The 27,339-nt window shown below is 31.6% G+C and overlaps 4 protein-coding genes across 14 annotated transcripts; 3 read left to right on the top strand and 1 right to left on the bottom strand.

Moving 5' to 3' along the window:
- Positions 1-188: 188 nt before the first annotated feature.
- LOC108327834 (uncharacterized) lies at positions 189-2,083 on the top strand. 4 transcript variants are annotated; one of them, XM_017561554.2, is made up of 2 exons: positions 189-222; positions 798-2,083. In XM_017561554.2, the coding sequence occupies exon 2, from the start codon at positions 898-900 to the stop codon at positions 1,702-1,704; it is 807 nt and encodes a 268-aa protein (XP_017417043.1). In that variant the 5' UTR covers positions 189-222; positions 798-897; the 3' UTR covers positions 1,705-2,083. The 4 variants fall into 4 exon arrangements, with proteins under 4 accessions (XP_017417043.1, XP_052729681.1, XP_017417042.1 ...); XM_052873721.1 differs by having other exon boundaries at positions 202-222; positions 879-2,083; XM_017561553.2 differs by having other exon boundaries at positions 206-330.
- Positions 2,084-10,351: 8,268 nt separating this feature from the next.
- Positions 10,352-13,364, top strand: LOC108328329 (uncharacterized). The gene is made up of 3 exons (XM_052872143.1): positions 10,352-10,552; positions 10,651-10,781; positions 11,485-13,364. The coding sequence occupies exon 3, from the start codon at positions 11,551-11,553 to the stop codon at positions 13,105-13,107; it is 1,557 nt and encodes a 518-aa protein (XP_052728103.1). The 5' UTR covers positions 10,352-10,552; positions 10,651-10,781; positions 11,485-11,550; the 3' UTR covers positions 13,108-13,364.
- A 1,003-nt stretch (positions 13,365-14,367) lies between these two features.
- LOC108326854 (EID1-like F-box protein 2) lies at positions 14,368-19,368 on the top strand. Of its 8 annotated transcripts, XR_008247026.1 has the most exons (5): positions 14,368-14,613; positions 17,224-17,400; positions 17,598-17,674; positions 17,784-18,380; positions 19,053-19,368. XR_008247026.1 is itself a non-coding variant. In XM_017560442.2 (4 exons), exon 3 carries the CDS (start codon positions 17,616-17,618, stop codon positions 18,360-18,362), a length of 747 nt encoding a protein of 248 aa, XP_017415931.1. In that variant the 5' UTR covers positions 14,369-14,613; positions 17,224-17,400; positions 17,607-17,615; the 3' UTR covers positions 18,363-18,380; positions 19,053-19,368. The 8 variants fall into 8 exon arrangements, 7 of the variants coding, with proteins under 7 accessions (XP_017415931.1, XP_017415930.1, XP_017415933.1 ...); XM_017560442.2 differs by having other exon boundaries at positions 14,369-14,613; positions 17,607-18,380; XM_017560441.2 differs by having other exon boundaries at positions 14,369-14,613; positions 17,598-18,380.
- A 559-nt stretch (positions 19,369-19,927) lies between these two features.
- Positions 19,928-26,367, bottom strand: LOC108329110 (chaperone protein ClpB3, chloroplastic). The gene is made up of 10 exons (XM_017563143.2): positions 25,854-26,367; positions 25,004-25,222; positions 24,653-24,890; positions 24,218-24,413; positions 23,557-23,611; positions 23,167-23,317; positions 22,596-22,904; positions 21,790-22,055; positions 20,620-21,546; positions 19,928-20,401 (listed from the first exon to the last, which is right to left on the bottom strand). Exons 1-10 carry the CDS (start codon positions 26,082-26,084, stop codon positions 20,066-20,068), a joined length of 2,928 nt encoding a protein of 975 aa, XP_017418632.1. The 5' UTR covers positions 26,085-26,367; the 3' UTR covers positions 19,928-20,065.
- Between the last annotated feature and the right edge of the window lie 972 nt (positions 26,368-27,339).

The following is a 27,339-nucleotide window of genomic DNA, read 5'->3' as shown; positions in this document are numbered from 1 at the left end:
TACAATTCAATATCCTATTTACATATTTATATAAGAGTCATATTCATTCAATTAAAGATTTTTTTTATGTATTTAATAATAATTAAAATGTTTTATCTATGCAAAAAATTAAACTTTATTTTATTTAAATTGTTTTATTCAAATATAGTATTTGAAAATAGATTTAAATAGAAAAAAATGGAAATGTTTTTTAATTTTCCAGAAATGGTGACCGAACACATGGTACCGGTTCTCCCTTAAGCTTCTTTTCCTTTCCATTTTGTTAAGGAATTCCAATCTCTGGTTGTGCCAATCTATCATGAATTTTTCTTGCAATCGCTTCCGTCTTCGGTTCGTTTTTCTATTTCCTCACCTGTTGCAGCGGTTATTATCATCTCATTTCACATTCTTTCTCTCACCTCCTTCTATTAGGGTTCTTTTTTCTTCACAACAAAACACTGATTTTCGTTTTAATCACCTGATTCAGTTTCCCTAGGTGTGTGTATTGTGTGTATTCACTTGTTGATTGAATGTTAGTGTTTCTTTCTGATGCGATTATGCTTTAAGAAGCTAATTGTGGCAAACAATTCGTATTAAAATGAAAGGAAATGGATGATAAGGGGATGTTAGTATTTAAGCGTCATATTTCCCTTCAATCCGATACGTGTCGTATTTGTGCATCATAGTCGATAATGCTTATAGAATCTGCTAGAAGTGCATGTATTATGATCTGATCTATGTGTATAATATTTTATTTTAAGGAAATGTTTCATTTCTGTTGATACGTCACTTCTCAATATAATGTGAACGTGTTGCAGGGTGTGTTCTGACACTTGTTTTGATGCTTTGATGTTATCGATAAGGACCAAATGATGTCTTATTCATGGTTATTGCTGTAGTATTGTAACGTGATTCAGAATGTGGAACTTTGCATCTAGTCTCATTTCTGGAAGCCAGGGTCTGAAAAATGAATATGATTCTCCAAAGCCTAATCACCCTGTTTCAGAATATTCTGATGACGAGACTTCTATGGTGAGCAGAGAGGAAAGGCTGGAATGCCCAATATGCTGGGAATCCTTTAACATTGTTGAAAATGTGCCTTATGTCTTATGGTGTGGTCACACTCTTTGTAAAAATTGCATCCTTGGATTACAATGGGCTGTGGTGAAATTTCCAACACTGCCAATTCAGCTTCCACTGTTTATCTCCTGCCCATGGTGTAACCTTTTGTCTCTCCGTTTAGTGTACCAGGGAAATTTGAAATTCCCTCGCAAGAACTATTTCCTTCTTTGGATGGTTGAGAGCATGAACGGTGATGGAGTAAAGTCACATTCTACTGTGTGTGGGGATCATCAACATGTTTGGCCAATTAAAGACAGCTTAACAACAGTAAGCCAAGTAAGCCATGGCAGTCATCAGAGAGAACAAATTTGCCATTCAGAGTCTTCAATTTCCGATCAGTATCATGGCAATACCAGTAATTACCTTAGTATAGAAACCCTGCATACATCTCTGCGGAAGTCGCTGGTTTTATTTATTCACTTGACTGCAAAGTTCCCACTGATAATTATTTTTCTTTTGATTGTCTTATATGCAATACCAGCCAGTGCAGCCATTTTGGCTCTGTATATTCTAATTACCGTTCTGTTTGCTCTCCCGTCGTTTCTCACCTTGTACTTTGCATATCCTAGTTTGGATTGGCTTGTCAGGGAAATTATCAATTGAGATTGAGGTTGTATGTCTTATGCTTTGAAAGCATAATGAATGTTAGTTTGCTTCAACTTGTGGCCACCTTCATCCAGTGTCAACATCTCCATTTATAACATGTATCGTTTATCTTATCATATATAGCCCCAGTCAATCTCAGTACAGTTTTTGGGTTTTTAGCTCTGGTTGAGCTTGGCTGGTTGGTAGGAGGGATATCAGTTTCTGGCACAAACTATTTTGATGACGACCAAGGCCATGGAATGAATAAGGTAGTAAATAATGATTTTGCCATTTCCTGTGGCAAATGGTTGCTTTATCAGTATTTGAACTTCATAAGAACTCCCTGATGTATTGTAGTTATCAAGTGGATCAATAACAGAAAATTATTTTTATTAAATTGCTCACAGTGTCATTTTTACTAATTGTAATTTGTAATATTATTATTAGTGGAGTTGTTTGCCGGGTTCCATATATAACATTGTATGCTTTATTTATAGAGATATTCCCGAGGGTTGATACTGGAAAAGGCCTTGCAATCTAGTTTGAAATGTATCTTTTACTAGTATTTAGCAAGGGATTATTTTTAATACCATTTAATTCTGTTTTTATTACAATTAGAAGTATATTAAAAATAAATATCATACATTAACTACTAATGATAAATATGATTTAAAATAAGAGACATTAATTTAACAATGTTCACGCTTTAATGAGAAACATTAATTTTAAAGAATGTAGATTGTATTTTTAAATGAAATGTTATTTTTCATATTTTATTATTTAGTTTATTTTTGAAGTTAGTTTTTTTACCGTTGAACGTACTCAAATGCAAAATTATTTGGCTTTGAGAGTGATAACAAGACACTATTGAGTACCATCTCTCACTTTAAGTATGAAGCATTTTGTTCCATGATGTTGAGTGGCAAGAGTCTGTCGCTAAACGACAAGACTAAAGCCTAACACCGGGTTATTTCTCGGTGTAAGTATACACGTTTGAATTTTCTTATTTTATGATTGTTTAATATATATTTTGTAATGTATTTTATGCATGTTTATGAGTTTAAAGTGGGTATTCATATATGATATTATGACGATGATATTATTGTTATTAGTTATGAGCATTGTATATATGTTTGACAGAATTTCATGAATCTCTTTTGGGAAGATTTTATAGTGATGTTTCATTAATGCACGTATTGATGAGGGAGTGGGGACGTTGGAGATTATCATGTTGCTTTAATAACCATTCAAACTTAAGTAGATTAGAATGAAGTATTTGGTGAGAGATGCAAAAGGTCTTAATCTAAGAGTTTTATCGGTTGTACACGTAGGATAAGGTATTGCAAAATACCTTGCCTTTTTTGCATATGAACGTTATTATCTTAAAGTTGTGAGATATTTCACCGCAACTCTCATGCTTCACACGGTTGCCAACGTCTTTTTAGTTTGCAACGTTTTATTTTATTAAAAAATAATTTTCTCTAGCAGGTATTTTGGATCTTTTGGATCATGGGCCTGCTTTCCGAGCTCTATAAATATAGCACTTCATTCACTCCAAAACCCATCACCCATCATCAGAAATCACTCTTCTCTCATTCTTTCTTCTCGAAGTTCCTATTGTATTCTAGGGGGTTTGCGCAATACATCGTGGATAAGTCCTTAAGGATAGTGATCTACACGTCTCAAGAAATCATTTATTCGTAATCTTTTTTCTTTTATTGTCAGCTTCTACAACATTACCTTGTAAAAAAATGTTAACATACTAACCTTGTGTGTGATAATTGGGTGGACGATTTGTTCCACCACCACGAACTTCTAAGATTTTGCATCAATATGTTATCTGAATAATTGAGTCTAATATGAGCCATCATATATGATATGATTATTTTTGTGAATGAATGATGTATAATGATAATTTTGTGATTGTTGTATGAAATCTTTTTTTTGCACACTAACTTACCATTTCTTTTATGTTATTTGGTTTGTGTTTTTTCTTTAATGATTTGTGAGTTTTGGAGAAAACCTATCTCAGAACGAATGTGTTGCTTTCGTCTCATGACTATGTTATTTTTCTTCAATCCTATAATCTTAAGAAAAACTTTTATATCATTGTATCATAGTTTCTTTATTTTATTAGTTTCATATTATTAAATTGAGATGTCATGCAATAAACAACAAAGAGAGTAATTAATATGTAATTTCAAAATTACTTTAACTAAAAGAAATATAAATAGATTATCTTAATTTAATTATGGTTTTGGTGGTCTAGTAATTTATTTTCTGTAATTAATAAATATGTGAAAATTGTCTGGAGATATTAAAGAGACTTAAATTTTCTGTAAATTTTTTAAATTGAGTTCAAATTCAAATTTTGTTACAATTTTTTGTACAGTTTTTTACTATTTCAAATTTCATATTTAAATTTTATTATTATATATTTCAAATTTTCTACATTAAACTTTCTTATCATATATTTCAAATTTTAAAATTTCTACATTATTTAAAATATGAATATTATTTTTTTAAAATATTGAAATTAAATTGTTACTTATCATAAATTTCAAACTGAAATTGATTTTTTTAAATAGTTACAAAAATGTAACTTAAGTTTTTTTTCTCTATTTAATTTATGCAGTAAAAAAATTTAATATGAATTTTGTAAAAGAATTTTTCTATAAATAATATAAAGTAAAATCTAATTAAAGTTTTAAAATATATGAAATTAAATATATATATATATATATATCATTTATTGACATATTTTATTTCATATATAATTTTATAGAAAACAAATAATAATATAATAGGATTTGTTTGATAAATACTATATCTATATAGTAAATTATATATATATATATATATATATATATATATATTTTTTTTCATTTGTTAAAGTTTGAATTTTATTTATTTATTCATTATTTTTACTTTTCCTAGTTATGATATATTGCATTGAAACACACATATAACATTTTCCTAAGACTAAAATAATTTCATCTATAAAAGAAGAAATTATGTTTTAATAGATACACAATATGGAAAACATAAGCATTTAAGTGGTTTCACTAACTTATATTGAAATGTATAATTATTATCTTCGTTTAAATGTTTTGTATGTTTTGTTTTTTTTTTATTCAAAATATTAAGTTATTCATGTAATTCATTTCTATTTATTCCACTTTAAATTCAAAAAGCACACTTAAAATTTTCAAATTTAAATTCAAAAGGCACACTTAAAATTTTCAAATTTTCAAGCTTATGTTTGAAAATTTTAAAATCTGAAACTAATTTTTGTTAGAAGTTTTGGTGGAATTATTTTAATTCAAATTATATTTGTTTTAATTAATATATTAAAAATAAATTTGACTTTGGAATGACAAATTTAACATAAGGAGAATTAACAAAGATACACAATAAATGTTTTTTTTCTTATTGATTTTAGGTGTCTGTTATCCATTATATAAACTTTTACTTATGAAATTTCATTTTTTAAAAATTTGTTGTACGGGGTTCTAGTCTCTAGTTTTTTTTTTTTTTTTTTGTATCTTCATTTCCATTGAATCAATAAAATTGGTAAACTGATTAAATTGGTAATAAAGTGTTTTTGAATTACTTTATGAAAATCTAATCTCATTAGAGAGAGATGAATACATGGTAAATCATTAAATCAATAAATCAATATCACTTCACCCTGTAAATAATAATTAATAATTAAATGAATTATTTATATCAATGTCTAAAGAAAAAATTTCAACCAGAATTAGCACAATTGAATAATTTCAAAACTTTTTTTTTCTTCGTGCATCTTTGGAATCATTTTCATAGGTAAACGAAATTCAATATGTTTTATTCAATCGTAAACTATTTTGAGTATTTGAAGATAAACATGTTTGACAAATTTTACACAATTTATAAATAAACCAACAAAATTAACATAAAAATAGAATTCTGAGAAATAAAAGACTGTCAACAGATTTTCTACATTTGGGTTATAATCAGAATTTTTTTTTTTGCAGAAGAATAATAGGGACTTTTTTAAGCAAATGAAAGGTGTGTACCATATTTGGTGGTATTTTTAAAATTATATTTGTATTTAAATTTCTTCGTTTAGTTAATTTTAATTATTGTGTTTGTTTGAGGTTTAAATAAAAAATTGTTTTCTGTGATGATTTAAATTGTAATTTTCATAAATAGACGTGAAGTGAATGGTTGCATATACGTATTCACCTTCTCTAAAACTCAATAGGAAGCTGTCTAGAAATTTCGTAAGGAATTTAAATTTTAAACTGTTACTTAAGACCAAATATTTATTGTTAAAACATTGAATTGAATTAAATTTCCATATTTTTATTTTCAAACTAACCCAAACATATTTCTGGAATTTAGCAAGTTTTGGATACAACGGACTAGTGTTTTTGATGATTATAAATAAAAAATATGGAAGGAAAAATTTATTTGTTAAAAGATCATGAAAGTAAAGTGTTTAAATATTTTATATAAATTTAGCAAGGATTTTATCCATTACCTGTCTCTTTGAATGCTTTCGAGCATACAATTTTTACATCTTTTAATATATGTTGGTTTTTTTATAAGAAAAATAGACTTTAAATTTAATTTAATTTTATATAAAATAAAGTTTGTATTATTTATATATTTTAAACTGATTTATTCTCGACGTAAATTTTTTAACATTTTGAAATTTAACCTTTATTTGAATGTTATATATAACATAGTATATGCTGTTTTTGTATTATAAAGTGTGTTCAATCAATGATTAAATATTACTACAAACTAAGTTACAGAAATTCAGGTAATGATATTTTTGGAACATAGTAAGAAATTAAGAAAAGTGTTTGGACATAGTATGGGTGATTCCAAACAATACCAAACACAACCTCAATTCTTTCCTTTTCCTTGAAAATTCCTTTTGTGTTCTCTTTCGCCGTTTTGTTTTGTCAAGTTTAGTAAATAATTTATCATTTAAACAAAATACATATTTTTAGTTAATTGTTACTAGGGGTTTTTAACATGTATGGTGTCAAAGTTAATTGACTTTTGCGAAAATGATAAAACATGTTATTAGGTAATTAGGTAAGCCAATCGGATATAGGTTGCAATCTTAAGTGCTTGGGTAAAACAAATTAAGCCTAAATTCTAGTGAAGTTTAAGTATTATAAGTATTAAATCCTATATTTTACCAGCTGAAATTCAACAAATTTTAGCTTATTTTGTTTGTTATAAATTTTGGTGAAAGATCAAAAGGAATCATACTTTAATTTTTTTTTAAAATGTTCTTATTTGCTTAAGAAAATCAGAGTTCTTTTTTTTTTTCTTACTTTTACCAAAATTTAAAGGTAGGAAGACATATATATATATATATATATATATATATATATATATATATATATATATATATATATATATATCATAGTGGAAGACTTGTTTGTTTTCAAGGTTTTGAAGTTGAAGCACTCAATGATAAAAATATTATTGAAATGAAAGAATATGGTAATAAGAGTATGATTGAAGTGTAATATACTATTTTATTTATCCTAATTAAGTTTAATTATAAAGGTGAATTTTCTCTCACTTTTTTATTTTTCGGAATACATATTTAAATTCTTTTGGATCAATTAAACGTTGTCATTTAGTAAAAGGTCACGCTCTAAAATCTAATAAAGAAGGTGACACCCACCATGAGGTTGATAAGAGAAAATTTCGTTCTTAAATCAATAATGGAATATTCAATTTTTCAAGTCCTTCGTTGAAGATAAGAGAACATTCCATTTAAACCTCAAATATGCCTTATGTTTCTATCACACCTAATACTCTTGGAGTCGATGTCAAACATAATTTAAACACTTATTTTTCTTTTCACCTTTTAATGTGTTTCTTAAGAATAAAACTATGACAGAGTTTCAAAATAGACAATTTATATATATAAAGTGATTGACCTAAATATATCACTCATCGGATTTGAAATCGGAACCGTATTAAATTAAGTTGTGTGGATCATCAATTTGAGTAACTATAAAGAAAAACATTAAATTTTTAAGAAATAAGTACTTCAAAATAAATATATATTTTTTTTAATATTTTACACGATAAATAATCTTTATAACATATATTAATAATATTGAAATGATAAAATAACATTTTATTACATTGTTAGGTTGAATCTGATTTATTGAATTTAAAATTTATGATCATATTACAAATTCCAGATCTAATTAATTACATAAAAAAAACTTAGCTAGACCACCAAAACCATAATTAGACAAGATAATCTATTTATATTTATTTTTGTAAAATATGAATAAATAGTTCATGTACCAGGTTTTTTACATTATCATTTAATCACAAATCGACGTATATGATGATAACTTTTGTAAGTTTTTATAACAATTATTTCGAAATATAGTATGTTTATAATGATCTCGTTGTTCTTAAAAAACATTCCACACTGTAATTAAAACTCTATATACTGGTCGTGTATAGAAATCAAATTTCATTTAAAATAGCTTTTATGAAAAATTAGTAAAATGATTTATCTTTTGTTTACAACTTTTTAATTTTTTTAAAAAAACTTGTTACTATAATATTTATGCTAAAAACTTTCTTCTATTAAATTACTTGTGGTAAAATATATGTAAATCAGATGTTTATAAATTTAAATAGTCATATAGCTTTTGAGAGTTCATTCCCACTCTCTATCATATTCCATTTCGTTTGAATTATTTTCTTTTCAAGAAAAATGAACTACATTTTTAGAATATAATTTTAAGGTTTAATAGGTTCGGAGGTCCCTATATTTGTGAGTTTGTTTCAATTGGATCCTCTAATTTTGGAATTGATCAATTGGGTACCTAATTTGGTCAATTTGATTCAATAATAGCATTTTCGTTAAATATAAATGGCATCCAGGTGGCACCGTTTGAGCTGTATAGATGAATTTTTAACATTTTAATTGTTATATATATTAATAAATGAAAATATAATTAGAAATTATTAAAAATATTAAATTAGGCCGGTGGTGGGGACCCAATTGATCACTTCCAAAATTGAAGGACCCAATTGAAACAAACCCGCAAATATAGGGACTTCCGAACCTAATAAACCTAATTTTAATATATTGTAAATATGATTTTTTACACCAAAAAATATTTCATGTATAAATTTTCAAGTAATTGTTACAAAAATTAAGTCATTTTCAAATATAATACAATATATTATTATTTGAGGATAAAATAAAAAATTACACATTTTTGTTGGTGCTTTCAAATTCAATTGTTGGATCGATTTACTTTAATATAAAAATCAATTTATTTTGTTTTTAAAAATTATATAAAACATTTGTTTCAGCTTTTTACATACATTAAGTGTTAATTCAACCTCTTATATTATAAAGGATTATTTTTGTTACATAAAACATTGACCTATATTTAAATTGATATCTTAAAAAAGGGTTTTGATTAATAATATATATATATATATATATATATATATATATATATATATATATATATATATATATATATATATATATATATATATATATATATATATATATATATATATATATATATATATATATATATATATATATATATATATATATAGAAACCCTAATAGCACGATTAATGAATCCATGGAAATCCTTATATAGTAATATTATTATACCCTTTTCTTACATTGAATATTTAATTTTATTTTGTATTTTTCTATTTTGAATACCTTTGCTAATACACATTCAAATTGACGAAATGTTTTTTCAGATAATTAGAATTTTGAATTACTAAAATTTTAATGAATTATAGTTATATTAATAAATATGAGATATCTTAGTTTTAATAATTTACTTCACATCTATTTGATTTTATTTACTGCAATATCACGTATTGTTAATAATAAATTATTTAACATTAAAACCTATTGCCAAAAGAGTTTGGTAAATGAATTTCAAACCAAAAGAATTGTGTATTAATGTCCTAAAATATACTTTTTTTTGACGTCTTTAACAACATGCCGTTAACCAAACGTTATGTTCATTCAAATTTTAACTGAAAAAAATATTAAATGATCAAAATAAATGAAAACATTCATTTGGTGTGATAATATTAAATGACAAGATGTGGACCACGTATTTATGATTCTTGCTAAATTTTAATTTGGTTAATAATAAAAAATGTGTTGAAGTGAATGTGTTTGTTGATTTTTTTAGTTCAAATTTTGAATTTCTATTATTTTTGGAGAATTTTAATGTCTTGAAGTGAATGTATTGGATTTTAAAATTTTGTGTGTGTTTCAGTAAAAAAAAAATAAAAAGATAATTAATGTAGGAATTTCAATTTCTTATTAACAATTTGAAATTTGAATTGAAAAAATAATTAAAATCCAAAATTAATTTTCCATATCATCAAATTTTAAAAATACATTTTCACATTTTGACAAGATTATCATATTTTCCTTTTAATGCTTGCAAAGTTTGAAAAAAAAAAGTCATTAAACCAGTTCATGAGTGCATTAAATATTAGATTTCGAATGGGACACCAAAAATAAAAAAATTATTTATTTATTTTTCTATTTTCGTTATATTTTCTATTTTGTATTATATAATGATGATAAATGATAAGATAACATAACAATAGAAACGCGCAGTGAAGTAACAAGCTGAACGAACGAAGCAGAAGAAACAAAAAACAGAAACTGTTGCTTTCTTGCACGCACGTTCTCTTCCCAAAAGAGAAAACCCTTCAAAAGGAATGGCTCAGTGTTCTATTTGTTACGTTCCGTTTCCCTTTGCCTCGCTTTTCTGTTGAAGCACCCTTTTGCTTCCGAGGCTCCGCTTTGAACGTATAAAACAAAGGTACCTTATTTTGAAAATATCATCATCTGGGTTTTGCAGGTTTTCTCCCCAAAACGAATGGATTTGCTGAAAAATATGTGATATTGGTGAATTTTAAGATCATGCTTGGATATTTGTCCCTGCTGCTTTGTCTTGGATTGGTTAATTTCGGTGTGTGTTTTGCTGAGAAGTTTGCTTGGCCGTTACGGTTTCTAGCTGTGTGCTCTGAAGCTTGAAGAATCGGCTTAAGGTATGCTTTAATTAGAATATAAATGTGAATTTCTTCAATTGTGTGTTTTTTCGTTTGCGTGAAATGGGTGATGATCAGTGATGCATGCATAATTTTGTTTGGATGAATATTATTAGACTCTATCTCAAGTATAGTTTACGTTGATCGCGATCAAAATGTACCTGTTTGTAATGTAATCTTCTAGTTCTTTTCCCCTTAGTTGATTGCGTTGGTACTTTTGTTATTGATGTGCTTCATACGTGCCTTCTTCTTTTTTCATTATGGTCAGTTTATAGCTGCATGGTCGAGACGCTTATATTATAAGAAAAAGTGTTAGACGTGAGAGTATTATTTATTGAATGATATGTTTGAATCAAATTCATTTTGTGCAGTAAAGATTTTTTGTTCATTTTCAGTGAGTTTCAAATCATAAAAAATTATAAAATCATTTTTTTTTTCTGAACACTATGGAACTTTCTAGCCTAAATTGAGATTTGCTTTAAACATATTCTGTTTTTGTTAGCTTCCAAAGATTGCGCTGAGAACGGTACTTTTCTTGTTATCTGACATTATCTCGTATTTAGTTTTGAAGCACGGTTGATAAATTTTGTTGCTTCTAATCTTAACAAATTTGAATATTGATCATTATATTGCTTTTTGCTGTTAATCAGTCATTACTTCGTTTTTGGTTTTATTTAAAAATAGCTTTGTTTCTTTATTTAAGGATATTTGCCGCAGATCTTGTTCTGCGTAGCAAAGGGTTGATTCATCTCTGATCTCAGAAGTAACAATGTCAAGTGGTGCCGAATTAAGAAGGCACTCAGTTGGAATAGAAAGCTCTGGAAATAATGAAAGAAAAGTTGTTGTTCCTCGTTATCTCAGAGCATCTATTGGCTCCTGTCATGATATTTGTAAATATGGGAGGATGAATGTGGAGGAAGCAAAGGAGACACTCTCCATGCTTAAGAGAGCTGGAAGAAAATCACTTTCTAGAAGTTCAGAGGACAGTAATGGTGGGATAACGATATCAGTTGCCAAACAGAAAGCTTCACTTCATTCCAAGCCAACACAGATTTCAACAGTGAAAAGCAGTGAATCAGTTAATTCTGTCATTCAGATTTCTGATGACTCTGAAACAAATAAGGTGGAACTCCAATCAAAATCAACTGGCAGCCAAAAGCAGATAGGGAATAAAGTTCTGGAAAACACGGGCAAAGCATCACTGCTCAGGGCCGAATCATCATTCCTTTCAAAATCACACATTTCTTCAATCATCGAAACAAGGAGAGGGGAAAAATCTTCAAATTTTGAGGGGGAGATTCCATCAAAACCAACTTCCAAAAGGGTGGAATCTTCACCAGCAGCAACTTCTGAGAGGGTGCAAACTCATCCCAAATTAACTCCCAAAATAGTCAAAGCTTCATCAAAATCTATGTCTACGATGAAGCAAGCTTCACCAAAGGTGTCTTCTTTTGAAGATAAAGAAATGCAGTTGTCCGAAAAGCATGCTACTTCAATGAAGATCACATCTTCTATGAATTCTTCTGAGGGACTTGGTGGCCAAAGGATTAGTAAGATTAAGTTAAAAAAGAGAAAAACCTCACCAAGGTCTTCACCCGGAGGCATTGGAAGCGTTAGTGCAAGAAAGCACAGAGGCCTGAAAATTGTGCCTCATCTTATGAATCAACCCGCTATAGGAGTAGAACCTGAAGAGCACAATAAGGAGGCTCGGGAAAAGACTTTGTATGTCATCAAGATAGAAAGTGCAAACCAAAGTCCACAATCTGATCAAAACGAAAGCCAGGAAATTGAATTGCCCCGTTCTAATTCCTTATCACCCTCCTCAGTTTCTCAAACCTCACCCCAAGAAGACCAAGAGGACTCTGAATGTGCAAATACTGAATCTGAAGAGGATGTTCTTCCCCAAAATCATGAATTTGAATACCAGGCTAATGTGGATACACTGGAAACTGAGGAGAATGGAAGGACTCAAAAAGATGTTGAGGTTGCTTTTTCTGAAGACAAGGACGGGCAAAAGTTGAGTGGAGAATTAGCTGAAACTCAAATTGATGAAGATAATCTGAAAATCCTTAAAATGGAGGGAGGACAGGTGTCAAGGGACAACGGCACTGATGCCAAGTCTGCTGCTAGAACTGGTCCAGAGAAGGTTGTTTTGAGACCTGAAGATGTGAAGGACAAGAAAGATGGAGAAGGATTGTATGATAATGTGATTGAAGCAGCAGCAAGTAAGCTTGTTGAAGAGGGCAAGGTTAAAGCATTGATTGATGCCTTTGAAAATATAATATCTCTTGAAGAGAAAAGGACTTTGGCAAACATTTTCAACTGATCTGGGTAGACATTTTCCAGATTTCTCTTACTCTATAAAGAGATGATAGGAAAATAAATCCAAGCTTGTTGCAGTAAATGTTAACCAACAAGCTGTTGGTTCAGCTGAAGTAAAGATAGATTGGCCTTGCCTGTAGAAAACCTGGGTGTGTAGAGTTGAAAGAGGAATCTCTGTTCACCACCACTCATTAGATTGCTCAAAATACTATGTTCACTCTTTATCCTGTTCTTGAAATTCATATCTGTTGTTGTTATTGATTTTATCTGACTCAAAAAATATAGCATGGATTAGGAATTCATTTAGCCAGCAAATGAAAAGTGCTCTGAACTTGTGAAAATTTCAATTCTGTGTAGTAATAGTTGTTGGCACTGTGCATATGTTTAGGAAAAACATTGTGTATCTTCCCAAATCAAAGTGGCTGTTTTCTTGCCATACTAAAGGAGGGCAATTGCTTCCAGCACTTCGCGAATTTGGATTGATTAGGATAGGATTGATGCAAAGTTAGATATTCTGAATGTGATAGCTACAAGTCACACACAAACCATTTTTTAATTATAAAATTATCTAAAAATTAAATAATCTATTTACAATAAAAGTTTTAAAAAATATTTATATTTACAATAAAATTATACTTTTTTTTATTATCATATAAAAAATACACGCGTGTTTTCTATAGTATTATAAATGTAAATTATTCTCCAAATTTATTAATAATTAATTTCTATTAAAACATCACACCACTAAAAAATCATTTATTTTCAAGTACATTTTTTCATCTATGAAAAACATACACATGTGACATTAGAAATTGAATTAGGAGTTTCAATCTAAAGGGGTAAAAAATAATTGTAATTGTGCATCTCACTATTGATTCAGCCACGTATAACAGAACTTCTGACTAAAAATGCTGAGTTTGACCAGAAAACGAGAGAAAATCATTGACCAAACACGTGGCATAATGGTCATAAAAAAGTTCTGTGTTCTTCCGACAAAGAAATCTATCTGTGTATTTTTATTGTTGAAAATAAGGTTGTGTGTGGCGTGCTTCTCGCACACCTCATTTTACGAAAAAGACCCTCCATTGTCTTCATGGCATTTCACTACATGTGGACCCACCTCCCGCCTCTATCTGGTGACAACTAAGTGTTGATGACGTCACATGACACGTTTCATCACATAATTGGACCTTGATTTTGGATTGCACCAATATTGTGAATCAATGATTATCCTGAAATATATAAGAAACGCTGCCATAAATCATTACATATCTATCAGTTCAATCTTGCAATTGTACACTTGCAACTTCCTCTCTTGTTGTTGCCACTGTTGCAACTTTCACTGTGTTCTATTCTATGCATCTCTTTACCAAATTGCCCCTGCTCAGAAGTGAAATTACTTCATTTTTTCTAACTTTTTTTTTTCTTGTCTGGGTTTTGGAATTTGCATGCAGAAGTGGGTTTTTCTAGGGTTTGGAGGCTATGCCGAAAGCGGGTTAAATAAGCTTAGGTAAGGAAAATATGTCTCCTTCTTTATATATTTTTAGTTTTTTAATTTGTAAGCAGCCATGTAATTCTCAAATTCGGTTTTTTTTTATTTGTATGTTTTTCTTTTCTTTTTGAAGTTTCTAGTTTGTGAGCGAATTTCTGCTTTGGGGGTGGATTTGAATTTGTGTCTGCGAGGGATTGTGATTGATTTAGGGAGCATTTTATTAACGCGAGTCTGGAATTTGAGATTTTGGGGCTGGTACTTTGGGAGATTTGAAAATGTGTTTCTCTGTTGCCCGAAGCTCTGATTAGCCTTTCCCCTATGGTGTTTGGATATATTATATGTCGTGGAGGAAATATTGGTGTGACACAAGGCATTTGGGGCAGTTTGAACTCGTAGGTGTATCAAATATGAGTATGTTGAACATTTGGTGTAAGATTGTGCATCACTGCGAGAACTGAACAACTGAACACCATTTTATGTCCATTGACATGGTGTTTTCGTTGTTAGGTTTGGAGCTTAGATGTAAGAGAAAGTTTGAAACTAAATTTTGAGGTAGCGATAATGTCCAAATGCCTTTTCCCACTAACTACGTGGGTTAGACAATATCATTACGTTTTAGTGTACGTTATGTCTATAAATAGATAGCTATTTTAACGAGCTAAATTAAGTCTTCTTATCGGTTTGACTTGCTGTTTTTCTTGATTTCTCACCTCTTAACCATTGGACCACCCTCCATTTGATCTACTTTTCTTACTGGATCTTCTCTAACTCTTCAAACATACCCAAATCACATAGGACAATATTATACCCAAATCACAATGGACAAGTAGCTAAATTAAGTCTTCTTTCTAATCCATTCATTTCAAATCTTATTTCAGCGTGTGTCCCCTCATCCATCGTTGCATTCTCATCTATGCAACACTGAGCTTCCTTTTTTGTTGCCCTTTTACAAATTAATATTCAGCTCTACTTCACATTGTAGGCTGCATAGTTATATATAAAATGTTCCTTTTATGCTTGAGTGGTGCTTTTTTACTTATGCAACAAATAACACTTGAAGTCCTCCTCACCTTCATCGAACCCACTTGAATCTTTTGATTTATAATTTCCTCTACATACCTGTCAATGTAATATGGTTGACACAAGATACTTATACCATGTGACTTATAGTATGGTATAACATCTATGCTAGAACTATTATGCCTTCTGATAAACTTATTTCATATTTTCTGTTCTAGTTCTACAAAATCTGTCTTTCCATAGCTTTTCGTCACAGCTCTGACCTCTAATTTATTTCTTTTCTGGACCTCCCTTCTAGGACCATAGTATCTGCATAAAGTTTGCTTCATTGCCCTGGCACTTGTATACATTCAGTAAACTCATCAAAACCTGGTTAAAAAGATAGGGCTTGCAGTTGCCCTTGATTCAGTTCTGCAATTATATATTACTTGGTCTTGTGTTCTCACAAAATCCTTGCATATTTGATTGCTTGAATATATACAATATAAAAAATTTTCTTGTCCCGTATTCCACGATAATTCCCTATGCACCCTATTATACACTTTTCATATCAATGTGGAAACCATGTTTGTCCTTTTATAGTTTTATTCGTCTAATATCTACTTTATAGTTTTATTCCTATAATATCCTTCGATCAATCATTGTTACCACTCTTCAACATTCATAGCAAGTGTATTGATTTCATACTTGATCAGCTCGCCATAACAAAATCTAATTAATCTTCTATACTGTCAATATCATTTGAGTCTTTGCTCTATTACCCTTTTCCTATAACTTCTTAGTATGACTATAAGCTTAATCTTTCTATGATTTGTACAATTTTTGCCAGTCACTCTTATTCTTAGATAGGGTTATAACTACTCTCGAACTTGTCTGATGTTATCTTAGAGTTACAATCTTGTTAAATATTTATGGTAAATTTTATGTCTGTCTCCTTAACCCATTTGTATCTCAATAGTTATAGTTATTACGATATCCAACTATTTTATTTTATCATTATTCATTCTCATCTTTTCTTTTTTCACCTCAGACTTCTATATTCTACTAAAAGAAGTACAATTTTAGTCATGCTTCGTGTCTGTTTGGTTTAGCCTCTCATGATGAAATAAAATTCTGTCATTTTTTAAGTGGCTTTTCAAAGTAACGCTTCCACTTTTCCTTGTATCTTTTTCTATGACTATAACGGTACAAGTTTACCTTCTTTTTCTTGTCTTTCTTTCTTATACCTATAACAAGTATATACTTCTTTTCTTGAAGCATTAGAATTTGGTATAATCTGTCAAGTGCTGTAACATACACTTCGTTTATATGTATGTGTGCATTCAATTTTCAGGTTTTTACACAAGGACTGTGATTTATATCTCTCCCTTTTAACCTTTACCTTATGTTTCGTGCTTTGACTCACCACACTACCAAATATGTTTAACCCTTGGTCCAAAGCCTCATGATTGATCGAGTGCCCTTTTGATACCTGGCCAATCCCTTATAGTCATCTTGTTCAGCATGTAGTGAGAAAAATAAAAACACTGTTATTTTGTAATTATGATAAAAACATATAAACTGAAAATGGCCAAAAGAAACACTCTAATGTGCAGTCTTCATTTTCAGTTTGGCGACAGACAAGGTATTTTATGGATTGCATGACTAGAAGTAATCGAAGTTACTGTTCACTGGAAATCCACTCCATACCAAAGCATTGGAAGGAGAAGAGAATTTCTTGTATTCTTTTCTTGAGCTAACTTTGGCGTAACATAAAAAGGAACTTGCTTAGGTTATTTCTTTATTGTAAGTTATTTGCTTTAAATGTATAATCGTTAATTTGTTGTTTGAATTGTTCAATATTGGCTTCATCTGTTGGTTTGATTTCTCCTCATCACTAAGAAGTATTCAATTAATAAATTTGGTATTTAGAATTTGTCAACTTTATGTGAATACCCTTGTATTTTCCAATAAAGGGTTGTCATGAACTGATAGTTTTTTAGTCTTTCTAGGTGAAGAAAATGATTCTCACAAAGCAGTACCGATGCATACACTCGGCTAGCTGTCAATGTACCAAAGGGTATTTAAGTGAAGATGTGATATTCTTAGTATTTCATAATTTGAACTGGAATCCCAGGCTGATTGCTACTCTATCCTGTGTGTGCAAATGGTTTGATGATCTTGCCAAGCGAGTTCTATGGAAAGAGTTTTGTCGAACGAGAGCTCCAAAGATGCTGCAGGATCTGCAATCTAATGGGAGCCACATCGTTGATGGAAACTGGAGAGCTTTAGGGAAGTTGCTGATATACTGTTCAGGATGCACAAAAGGTGGCTTGTTCAATAGCATTCAGATCCCTGGTCACTTTGTTTATCAAACCCGATTTTCTAGAACATCAGGAAAGAGCTTTCTTTTGCCTCAATGCAGAACTGATGTTTTGTATGTGTCTGATCCCTGTGAGCATCTTGACCAAGGTGAAGAAGGGGATGTAGGGTTCTTCCGTGGAATTTTTAAGTCGTTTGCTACCTCAAAGGTCAGAAAGATGCTTATTAATAAAGGTGCCAAACTCCATCCAAGTGAAGTCTGCCCTTATTGTAAGGCAAAGTTGTGGAGCATGCTGCAAGCCGAAATGATACCTCAAAGTGCTAGTCTCAGATTGGGTTCTTATGATGACTGTATTGAGTATTATGTGTGCCTCAACGGCCATGTGCTTGGGATATGTACTCTGTTACCACTGTCAGATTCAGAAGAGGCATCTGAATTGAGATAACACCAAAATAATTCTCAGGTATTTTTGTTTATCTGTAAAATCATAACTTATTTTACTCTGATGTTTATGTTATCTGTTCACATTTCAATATGGAAAGGAAATAAGGTTTGAAATGTGTATTAGTAATTGTAACAATTGGATTTCATTGAGAACTGAACCCACTTAGAATGCCATTAGGTGGAATTTAATTGGATGTTTTACTTGTAGTTAATATTTATTCTTTTCTTTTAATAATGAAATAATATTTCCTAAAATGGATTATAAAGTATATAATTTGATTATGTTAATATTCAAAGATTACAAATAAGAAACTTTACATTATATTTAAAATTGAACATTGAAAATAAAAATTGTATTTCATCACCGGCAGTAGTTTGAATGTTTTCAAGTTAAATCGCTTTTCAAAGTATCAAATTGGTATAGGGTTCCTCCACGTAGATTCGATACTAGGGATATTTGTAGAATGTTTATTGACCCCTGGATGGGAGGTGGTGGGGCCAGTGGTACGAACAGCCAAAACCAAATAATTATTGTGTGGTACATAATTCTCTTAATAATGATAATCTGTCTCTTCTAAAGATGTGTTATTTGCTGTCATTCTTGAAATTCTTCCCTTCTACTTACGACAACAAGAGTACAGAATTATTCTGAAGAACTGGCAATATGACACATCTTATTATCCTTGGACAGGTTGGCAGAAAATCTTCACAAGTTGGTTGAAAACTTTGGTGGTAAATTCAGCCAATCGGAGCTGGTAAAGTCGTGGTTGTTACATCGAGCTTGTTGCTTCAGTCTCTCCAAGCCAATATTTCCAACGATACAGAGATATTAAGCATTTGTTGGAATGATTAATAGACAAGGTTTAGTGTGAAATATGTGATATCCCAAATATATTGATTGATACGAGATGTCTCTGCAATACTTCGCACTAGTTCAATGTAATGAATCCTTTATCCAACCCTCCAGCTGAACAATACAAAATAAATTGGATTTAAATGAGAAAAAATATTCTCTCGGTCTTCATAGGTCTAAATAAGAATGCGTGAGATTAGGGATACAAATGTATTTGAGATATAACTAGAACTCCTGTAGAACTTGTATCAATTTATAAAAGGATAAAAGGATGACTCTAGTTATTCCATAAATTCATGAAGTTTAGGAAACGTATACCTTTTTTATTTTATTTTATCAGTAATTAAATAAACACTCAAATGGATCCTGGAAGGATATAAGTTTCTAACTAAAGTTTATACGGAAATGGATTTTTTTTTAAAAAACTATTTATAAAATCATTGTTACATATAAAGTAGTTGTTTATCAAATATTAAAAACTCGTAAAGAACAAACTTGTAAATGAACTTTTCAATTTACATAAGAATTTAAATATAAATTTATTTAAAGAAGTACTTTACCAAATCATTGAATTAAATCCAGTCTTATAGCTTATATCAGGAACAGTTTGATGCTTCTCATACTAATTCTTTAATAAAACTCAGCCTAGCTCATGTACATTATCACAATTATATCATTATATGATGGGGTGACCTGGCAATTACACTGCTATCGAGTGACAAATGTTATTCGTATTGGTAATAGAAAATATACATCAGATGCAAAGTGCAGAAGGATCATTGTTCAATAGTATAAGGAAACTGTATACTCAAATTTGTGTGAAGGAAAAAATAAGGAAGAGTAGTAGGAGTTCACGGAGCCTGTGGAAAGGGTTCCAAGGAAGAGTCTTCTTGAGTGGTAGATTCTGATTCAGCTGCAAGCTTCTTAAAAACAAGCTTTTGCTGGGGAAGTTGGCCGTTGGTAAATGCAGTGAGTTCTGTGTCTATCAAAATTGCGTCCTCTTCCTTAAATTCTCCTCTGAGAATACCCTTGGCAAGTTCATTCTCCACATTCTGCTGAATCACTCGCTTCACTGGCCTAGCACCATAATTAGGGTCATACCCCAAGCTTCCAAGAAGTTGGACAGCAGCATCTGTCATTTGGATTTTCATCTTGCGGTCTGCAATTCTCTTCTGCACACGCTCCAACTGCAATACACCACAAAGGGAAACTTGTTATTAGGGATGTTAAAACCATGTAACAGCACCATGAAAATAATTCAATATGGTTTAATGAAGTTGACACTTTGCAATAACCACTGTCATCCTTAGAAGCATGGACAATCAATATGAACATATGAATCAAGCAATTTTAGGAAATGGGAAGGCTTGAACTCATTGAGAATGTGGTAACAAGAATATATTACCTGTAACCTGACAATGCTACTTATTTGTTCACGGTCTAGAGGCTGGAAAACGATATATTCATCAACTCTATTCATAAACTCAGGGCGGAAGATGGATCTTGCAGCATCCATTACTCGCTGTTTTATGGTTCCATAAGCCAACTCTTTTGGCACGGTGTCATCATCCGTGTTCAGAATATACTGCGATCCAACATTAGAGGTCATAATGATAACAGTGTTGGTAAAACTCACGGTACGACCTTGCGAGTCGGTTACTCTTCCATCATCCAAAATTTGAAGGAATACATTGAAGACATCCGAGTGTGCCTTCTCAATCTCATCAAACAAAATAACGGCATATGGTCTGCGGCGAACTATCTCAGTAAGTTGCCCTCCTTCTTCGTACCCAACATATCCAGGTGGAGCCCCAATCAATCTTGAAACAGCATGTTTTTCCATGTACTCACTCATATCAATTCGTACAAGAGCTTCTTCTGTGTTGAACAAGTAGGCTGCAAGTGCCTTAGCAAGCTCTGTCTTTCCTACACCAGTCGGTCCCATAAACATAAAGCTGGCAATTGGCCGATGGGGATCTGAAAGACCTGCTCTTGAGCGTTGGATAGCCTCAGCAACTGCTTTAACAGCAGGGTCTTGACCTACAACACGCTTATGAAGTACTTCCTCCAAATACAATAACTTCTCCCTCTCTGATTGTTGAAGCTTTGCAACAGGGATCCCAGTCCACTTGCTTACAATTTCAGCAATATCATTTCCTGAAACTTCCTCTCTAAGCATAGACTTCCCTGAATTCATATACTCATCTAGTTCCTTCTCTGCACTTTCAAGCTGTTTTTGCAAGGAGTTTAGACTGCCATACTTTAATTCAGCAGCCCTATTAAGATCATACTCCCGCTCAGCCTGTTGGATCTCAAGATTCACCCTGTCTATCTGTTGCATAAATGCAGAAATCATGACTATCAGCTGTAAATCATATATTAAAAATACAGTGATCTTTTACTTGATTGAATTGGTATCTTAGATTATAATAGCCAAATCAACCCAAATAGTTGCACCAGTTATATGTGCAGAAAATACTTCAGAATGCAAAATTAATCCTACCCCTCTTCTGAACAATTGCTTAATTCAAAATGAAAAAAAAAATCTCCAGCAGGAAAGACATAAACAACACACCTCTTCCTTGATTGATTGAATACGAGTCATTACAGACTTTTCATGCTCCCACTGTTCAGTCAGTTCAGCCTGTTTCTCTTTTAAGAGAGAGAGCTCAGTCTCAAGACGATTCAGCCTATCTTTAGTAGCCTTATCTGTATCATTCATGAGAGAGAGTCTTTCCATCTCCAGTTTTAGGACTGACCGGTTGATCTCGTCAAGTGCAGTTGGTTTAGAAGTGATTTCCATTTTCAGTTTGGCAGCTGCCTCATCAACCAGATCAATAGCTGCAATTTAGATGAAGCTAGCAATTAGTGCTTCATGGGCATTGTTGATGCTGATACCATTCCAGTGAAAGTTTAACTTAGATGTGTAACAAAAAGAGATGAATCACTCACAAGTCAGAACTATATTAGGATCATTAAAGGCCAAACCCTTCAGAAACCAATAATGTGGTCTATGTATGTTACTAACAGCAGCCAAGTGCTAAAGACTTGAGGGTTTTACAAATGATTTTAAACTTTAATATTATCAATCCCTTTGTAGCAGCAAAAGATTCTCTAAGCATTGTCATTTCAAGGGTATCAAGAACCATTAATTTTCTAACAATCATCTGTAAATTAATTGTTTTCCATCAAACTCAACTGAATTAATAAAATCTCAAAAGCATGCTTTCATCATTTAGAAAATATTCTAATTTGGAATTCAAATCTCTTTCAAGTAAAACTTGTGTCATTATAGTACTAATCAGTAGCATGAATGTCAATGCTCCAGAATCTTCTCAATCCTCATGCACAATATTTAGAGTTTAAAATAAGTATTATCACCTTTGTCCGGCAAAAATCTCCCGCTGATATATCTATCTGAAAGAATTGCAGCTTCCACAAGTGCACTGTCAGAAATTCGAACTCCATGATGTAGCTCATACCTTTCCCGCAGTCCCCTTAGTATTGAAATTGTGTCTTCAACCGTAGGTTGGTCAACATAAACTTGCTGGAAACGTCTCTCTAGTGCTGGGTCCTTCTCAATATACTTCCTATACTCGTCCAATGTTGTTGCACCAATACATCGAAGCTCACCTCGACCAAGCATAGGCTTTAAGAGATTACCAGCATCCATAGCACCATTTGTAGCTCCTAACAGGAATAGATAATAATTGCAATCAAATTCAACACCCAACATGTTAATTTTAACTCTCTATATGGCATCAGATACAAAAAAAAACACATCCCAGGAAAATGATGTGAACTAAAATGCATCATCCACGATAAGAATCCCAACTGATCCCAAGGGTCTTGATATTTAAAACTTTGCATCAAGTAGTAGTCTGACCCTTTGAGCATCTTTAACAATACCCAAAATAAGCTGTTCAAAATGGTTGAGTTTCAAGCTTCTTACCTGCCCCAACAACAGTATGAATCTCATCAATGAAAAGGATAGTCTGACCATCAGATTCTGTTACTTCTTTAAGCACAGCTTTCAGCCTATCTTCAAATTCTCCACGGTACTTTGCACCAGCAATCAGTGCACCCATATCAAGCGATATAAGCTGAAGAGAAACCAGTGCAAAAAGACTAAGTTTACAATTACTAGACAATCTACAAACTTCCGAAAAGGGAAATATGGCGTTTTACTTTAGAAATGACAGTAAAACTAGGGTGGCAGAGGATAGAATAAAGTCAAAGAGAATATTATATGAAATTGAAATGGGAATAGACACTTGAAATTAAGTTCCATTCATTTACAGCTCTATCAGAAATAGCCAATTCATTTGGATTAAGCACATACCCTACGGTTCATCAAAGCTTGAGGAACATCACCTTGCACTATTCTCTGAGCTAGTCTGTTTCAAAGGTCGAATTAGATCAATAAACAGAACAAAGAAAGGAACATTAACAAAAGTATCAAATAAGATACAAGCAAGAAGACAAAACTAGTTAACCCGATTGTTTTCCAATAAGGTTAAGAAAAGCCTTGCTAAATTTTGCTAAATGTGTGCTCCAAAGGTGATTATGTTCACACTACGTATTGAGTAATGAGTATGCAAATGAAACAAATTTATTTTTCCATTCTAATTTATACAACTATGTGGAAAAAATCGTTATCTAAAATATCTCTTGGGCAACCTCCAAAAGACCATTCAAAAATTTACCTTTAAAATTTAATTTTACAATATTACATATTTTCATTAAAATTTCATTTACCTTTTTTCATAATATAACTCCGTATGTTCAGACAAGATTTTATTACTCTTTAACCTGTTTAACAGATGGCATTGCTGGTATTTATGAAGCAGGTTAGACATTGAAATTAAGGCTAGTCAATATTGCTATAAACTAGTTAAGCTTAATTTTCCATTCCATTTAAAAAGATCTTAACAGCAATAATGTTAAACAAATGGTAATGTAATCAATAATAGGCAATGGAGGATAAAGGTCTACGCACTTACCCTTCAGAAATGGCAGTCTTTCCAACACCAGGCTCACCAATCAGCACAGGATTGTTCTTTGTCCTCCTGGAGAGAATTTGGATGCATCTACGTATTTCATCATCTCTTCCTATGACTGGATCAAGTTTTCCAGCTTTTGCCATTGCAGTTAAATCTTTTCCATATTTTTCCAAGGCTTCATATTTCCCTTCAGGATCTGTATAGAAACTTAAAATGAGGCTTAAGCAATGCAAAGTTGCCAATCATTTAAGCATACAGTTCAAACTCAAGGAAAAAAAAAATGAAGGACAACAACAACAAATGTATATATCGAAAATCTCTAACTAACCTTCCTCCAAAAAGAAAAGAGATATGAAGATAAAAAGAAGACAACACCTGGTTACATATGACATACTAAAAGTTATAAAAAGAAGAGAAATGGAAAAATATGACTACCTTGATCAATAACTGACTGAGGTCCCCTAATGGACTCTATTGCAGATTTTAAAGCGGGCTCAGATATTTGAAAATCTCTAAATAATTGCTTCCCAAATCGCTGATCTTGGGTAAAAGCAAGAACCAAGTGCTCAACTGAAACAAATGAATCCCCGAACTTTTTCTTGTGGTCCCTAGCTCTCTGAATCAATGCCTCCAAATCACGTCCCAACATTGAACCAGACGATTCCCCTAGAACCTAACATAATTGAACATGCATTAAACGTCTGGGGTTCTCGGGAGGAATAACTAGCAGTTAAACTCAACCAGACAACAAAATAATTGCAATCTTAATTGAATATGTAATTCAACCTTGGGTTGCCGCTGAATGTACTTATCAGTAGCTTCTAGAAGACGAGTGTTATCCACCCCAACCTTAGAAAAGATCCTACGAGCAAGCCCATTCTTCTGCTCTAATAAAGCCTTCATCAAGTGCTCTGTCTCCACAATCTGATGCTTGTTCTCTTTGGCCACTTCCGGCGACGAAACTACCGCCTGCCACGCCATCTCTGTGAACTCTTGCTGCGTAATCTGCCATAGCATCAAAACCTCAGCATCAACCACTTCACCCTACTTAACAAGCTCTAAGGCCATCATACAACCCAAATTCACAAACATTCAAAATTCTAAATAAGCTGACAAAAATGACAAACATAGTTAAATTGGTTGAGTTTGGTTAGTTAGTTGATAACTGCGTGCTTCTCTGCTACTAAATAGAAGTTCAATTTTGAACCACTTTTCTCCGTTCAACCTTTCTTTTTCTCTCTCAACTGTCTCTCCTCTTCACCATGTTTTCCAATGAAGACAATTTAAAAATAGAGAAAACTTAAACCAGTTGTTCAGATCGGGATAAATTTTTCCATAAACACTTTTAGATGAAGGAATAAAAAGATGAAATCAATTAAGATATCTCATAATTTAAAAACAGCAGTTCTCTCAATTACCTAAACTTTCATCAATGAATTTTAACTTAGCTTAGTTCAATTACTTTCTTGTTTCATTTTTCTAAGAGTTCTTAGATAGCAATTAATCCAACTGGACCTAGTAAAACGATTCTGAACCTGACTCAAACATGGTGATTGCATGTTTCGAAAGGAAAGGAAAAAGAATAAAGTAGAAGCAAATGCGCTATTCGTTTATTTAATTATTTGGGAAGTGTTACCTTTCCACTTGAAGCTTCACAGCGAACGGTGAAAGGTGAGGAATTTCTCCGAATTGTCAAAAACCCATTTGCAAAAGGGTGTCGTTTGTTGACGGGGAGCGATTGGAGTGGCTTAAGGGAAATGGGTTTTGAGAAGGAGGCACAACGGCGGTGAGAAAAGCGAGCACGGTTAGCGTTGCAGGAGAAGGGGGCAGCGACGTGGGAGAGAGAAAACGACGTCGTAGAGGCCATTGGCGAGGAGGAAGAAAGCGTTGAGGAAAGAGGGAGTGGAAAGAAAGAATGAGAGTGGAAAATTAAAGAAGGGAAGAAGGAAGAAGGAACTTTGTGTTGCGTGGGTATTGAGAAAAGAAAAAGAGAAACAGAGAGAAAGGGAAAAGCGTGATACTGAATTGAAACAGAGCTTGGAATGAAAGACTGAGAGACTTGGACATGGAATAGAGTGGAGAGTGGAGCTTTCTGGGAGGTTCTTGAAATGGTGATTTGTATCGATATGCAGCCACTCAACACGTGTTCTTGTTCCTTTTGGAACTATGCAGTTGCTGTGAAAATGTCTACCTTCATCACGTGAAATTTATCCTGCAAAAGTTATATATTTATTACTGGTAATGTTTTACAACTTTAAAGGACAGATAATTTGAAATCGGTAGTGTAATTATAAGAATATTTCAGTGTATTTTGCCTGTACGATTTATTTCAAAGTTTCATGAATTTTGTTAATGGACTACTAGTGATACTGCTATATCGTTTTAATGAATTATATAAGAATTATTGGAATTTGAACTTGAATTATAATTAACAAAGAATGATTCCTTAATAAATAATTTATTATATTCCTATACAAAAATTATTATCTTCCTGCATCTGAATGAAAACCTGTAGAATGGCTGGTCCATAAGATCCTTTAGACCGGAAATGCTGTTCATCGAACCGGTCCAACAATATATGATGTTATGAGTCTTTCAAAATCTGTTGTGGACATCATTAAATTTTGCCTTCTCTGTTGCACTTATTTAAATTTTGAAAGTTGAAAATTGAGAAGTAAAAGTAATTGCTGTCAAGTGAAAATTAAACTGGTAAAGAGACTAGTTTAAGTTTCAGTACTTAATTGTGGTTACAATAGTATTAATAAAAGTATTATAATAATTAGTAGTATAAACTCTTTCACTTTCATTTTTTTTATGACAAAATAATCGAAGAATCGTTTCTCTCTCTAATTTATGTTCTTTCTTTTTTTCTTTTCCTTCCTTTTCTTAGATGTCTTTCTTCCAAACCATTGCGATAAGTACTATTATTTAGTATTGTTTATTTCGTCATGAAATAAGCAATTAGTACTTATAATTTCGCTTGATTTAAACACCGAGGATCAAAACCAAAATGAACACAAATATAAACAATGGTATTAAAGGAAAAACTATAAGAAATAAAATGTTTGTAAGATGAACTTATGTTTATTTCATTCTTGTGTTTTTCGTATATTGAAGACTGC

This window comes from Vigna angularis, chromosome 2, assembly GCF_016808095.1.
Source record: "Vigna angularis cultivar LongXiaoDou No.4 chromosome 2, ASM1680809v1, whole genome shotgun sequence".
NCBI classification, from domain to species: domain Eukaryota; kingdom Viridiplantae; phylum Streptophyta; class Magnoliopsida; order Fabales; family Fabaceae; genus Vigna; species Vigna angularis.
The sequence above is the reverse complement of the archived record's forward strand: the minus strand, read 5'-3'. Positions and strand labels throughout refer to the sequence as shown.

Coding starts and splice junctions, on each gene's coding strand:
- LOC108327834 (XM_017561554.2), top strand. CDS start 898: ATGTGGAACTTTGCATCTAGTCTCATTTCTGGAAGCCAGGGTCTGAAA.
- LOC108329110 (XM_017563143.2), bottom strand. CDS start 26,084: ATGGCCTCTACGACGTCGTTTTCTCTCTCCCACGTCGCTGCCCCCTTC. Junction 24,414..24,652: donor TCAGTCAGTTATTGATCAAG/GTAGTCATATTT, acceptor GTTTCTATACAG/ATCCTGAAGGGAAATATGAA. Junction 23,318..23,556: donor AAGCTTTGATGAACCGTAGG/GTATGTGCTTAA, acceptor GTTTCTCTTCAG/CTTATATCGCTTGATATGGG.
- LOC108328329 (XM_052872143.1), top strand. CDS start 11,551: ATGTCAAGTGGTGCCGAATTAAGAAGGCACTCAGTTGGAATAGAAAGC.
- LOC108326854 (XM_017560444.2), top strand. CDS start 17,616: ATGATTCTCACAAAGCAGTACCGATGCATACACTCGGCTAGCTGTCAA.